General features: G+C 41.4%; 1 protein-coding gene across 1 annotated transcript; it reads left to right on the top strand.

Annotated features, from left to right (window-relative positions):
• The first annotated feature begins 1,099 nt into the window (after positions 1-1,099).
• Positions 1,100-2,077, top strand: LOC117612942 (rust resistance kinase Lr10-like). The gene has a single exon (XM_034341571.1). The coding sequence runs from the start codon at positions 1,115-1,117 to the stop codon at positions 2,075-2,077; it is 963 nt and encodes a 320-aa protein (XP_034197462.1). The 5' UTR covers positions 1,100-1,114.
• The last annotated feature ends 220 nt before the right edge of the window (positions 2,078-2,297 follow it).

Below are 2,297 nucleotides of genomic sequence, written 5' to 3'. Positions count from 1 at the left end.
GTTGGATGTTCTAGCATATGGGGAGATTTTATGATTGTTAGGTCCCACACAACGTAGGTTATCGGGCATGAGGACAGACCCCATACGTGGCGTTGAATGTTCCGGCATATGGGGAAATAATGTGATGATTAGGTCACACGTAGCGTAGGTTATCTGGCGTGCTGACGACCCCATATGTGGTGTTGGATGTTCCGGCATATGGGGATATTTTATGATTGTTAGGTCCCACGTGGCATAGGTTATTCGGCGTGAGGACAAACCCCATACGTGGCGTTGGATATGCCGGCGTATGAGGAGATTATGTGATAGTTAGGTCACACGTGGCCTAGGTTATCTGGGGTGCTGACAGGCCTCATATGTGGCTTTGGATGTTCCTGCATATGGGGAGATTTTATAATTGTTAGGTCCCACGTGGCGTAGGTTATCCGGCGTGAGGACAGACCCCATACGTGGGGTTGGATTTCCCGGCGTATGGAGAGATTATGTGATTAACATAGAGATGAATAAAGGTATTGTATGTGTTTGAAATCGGGATTTAGTATAAAGAACAACGTGTGGCTTGATCCCTCAGAAATGGTACGTAGGCAGCCTAGGTGCAGCCGTGAGCTAAATTTTACTTGGATAGTTTATTGAGTTTGGTTCTGACCTTGCCGTTGGTCCTGGAATTTGGGTGAAAACGAGAGGTGATTGTGTTAGGAGGTTAAAACCTCGTGTGTTGGATATTTGGGAGGTTATTTTTAAACTAATTATAGTGGGCATTCATAAATTGTATGAATTCATTATTGATATTGTTTAGAGTTGTTGGTGTTTTCACTTCGAATTATTTGAAGGCCGGAGGCGGTCTATGTGAATTGCATGTTGTTAAATTGTGCGTGCTGCCAATTGTGGATATTAAATGTGTTTTATGCAGGTTGAAATTTTTAGGATTATTCAAATTACAGGGGTGACTCTGCCAAAATTTTGGCAGAAAGTCCTGTGCCCTTATTCCTTTTGGAAAAAGGAGACTACAGTTTTAGCAAGTGAGCCCGGCATTGGGGTGATGTCGGAATTTCCACAGAATTCGTCCCGGGTTTCGGGAAATTCGGGGCTAGTCCTGTCATCGGACATTAAAAAGATGTATAACAAATTCAAGAATAAGTTAGGTGAAGGAGGCTTTGGCACGGTATTTAAAGGAAAATTACGCAGCAGCCGTTCTGGAGCAATTAAGATGTTGATCAAGTCCAAAGCTAATGGGGAAGATTTCATTAGTGAGGTAGCTACCATTGGAAGGATTCACCATTTTAATGTGGTGCAACTTGTTGGTTATTGTGTTGAGGGTTCGAAGTGCGCTTTAGTATATGAGTTCATGCAAAATGGATCTCTTGATAAATACATTTATTCCAAAGAAGGGAGTAACTTGCTAGGTTACAAGAAAATGTATGATATTTCACTTGGAGTAGCTCGAGGGATTGAATATCTACACCAAGGTTGTGACATGCAAATTTTAAATTTTGATATCAAGCCTGATAACATCCTTCTTGACGAAAATTTCGTTCAAAAGATTTCTAACTTTGGGCTTGCGAAATTATATCCTACGGATAATAGTATTGTCTCGTTAACGGCAGCAAGGGGAACAATGGGTTACATGGCTCCTGAGTTGTTCTACAAAAATATTAGTGGCGTCTCATACAAAGCTGATGTCTATAGCTTTGGAATGCTATTGATGGAAATGGGAAGCAGACGAAAGAATTTAAATGCACGTGCAGAGCATTCAAGCCAAATTTACTTCCCCTCATGGGTGTACGATCAGAATAAGGAGGGAAAGGAGTTGGAGATGGAGGATATAACAGAGGAAGAAAAGAAAATCGTAAAAAAAATGGTTATAACTGCCTTGTGGTGTATTCAAATGAAGCCAAGTGATCGTCCGGCAATGAACGAAGTTATAAAGATGCTCGAAGGAGATGTTGAAAGCCTGCAAATGGCTCCTAAGCCTTTTCTGTGCCCTCAAGAGATGCCTGTAGATATTCATGATAATTTGAACCATACATGTTCTAACATGGAGGTGACGTGTACTCTATCACCTAGGTCATGGAGGTGATAATTTGTAATTTTATTCAAACACTCCAGTACTTGTGTAGCGTCTCTCTACTTCTTTTCCGGGTTCTGATGTTGGCTTTTCATGTGGGTGTCTAGAGTAGGGTTGGGCGACTAGATTGGTTTTCTTGGATGTCTAAATTAGTTTGGCTTTTCATGTTGGTTTCAGTTTCTGCATTTTAGCATGTTCTTATTTGTGCGGAGCTTCTTTTTCATGAGTTTCT

This window comes from Prunus dulcis, unplaced genomic scaffold (genome assembly GCF_902201215.1).
Source record: "Prunus dulcis unplaced genomic scaffold, ALMONDv2, whole genome shotgun sequence".
Classification (NCBI taxonomy): Eukaryota; Viridiplantae; Streptophyta; class Magnoliopsida; order Rosales; family Rosaceae; genus Prunus; species Prunus dulcis.
This window is presented reverse-complemented; position numbering and strand designations above follow the sequence as displayed.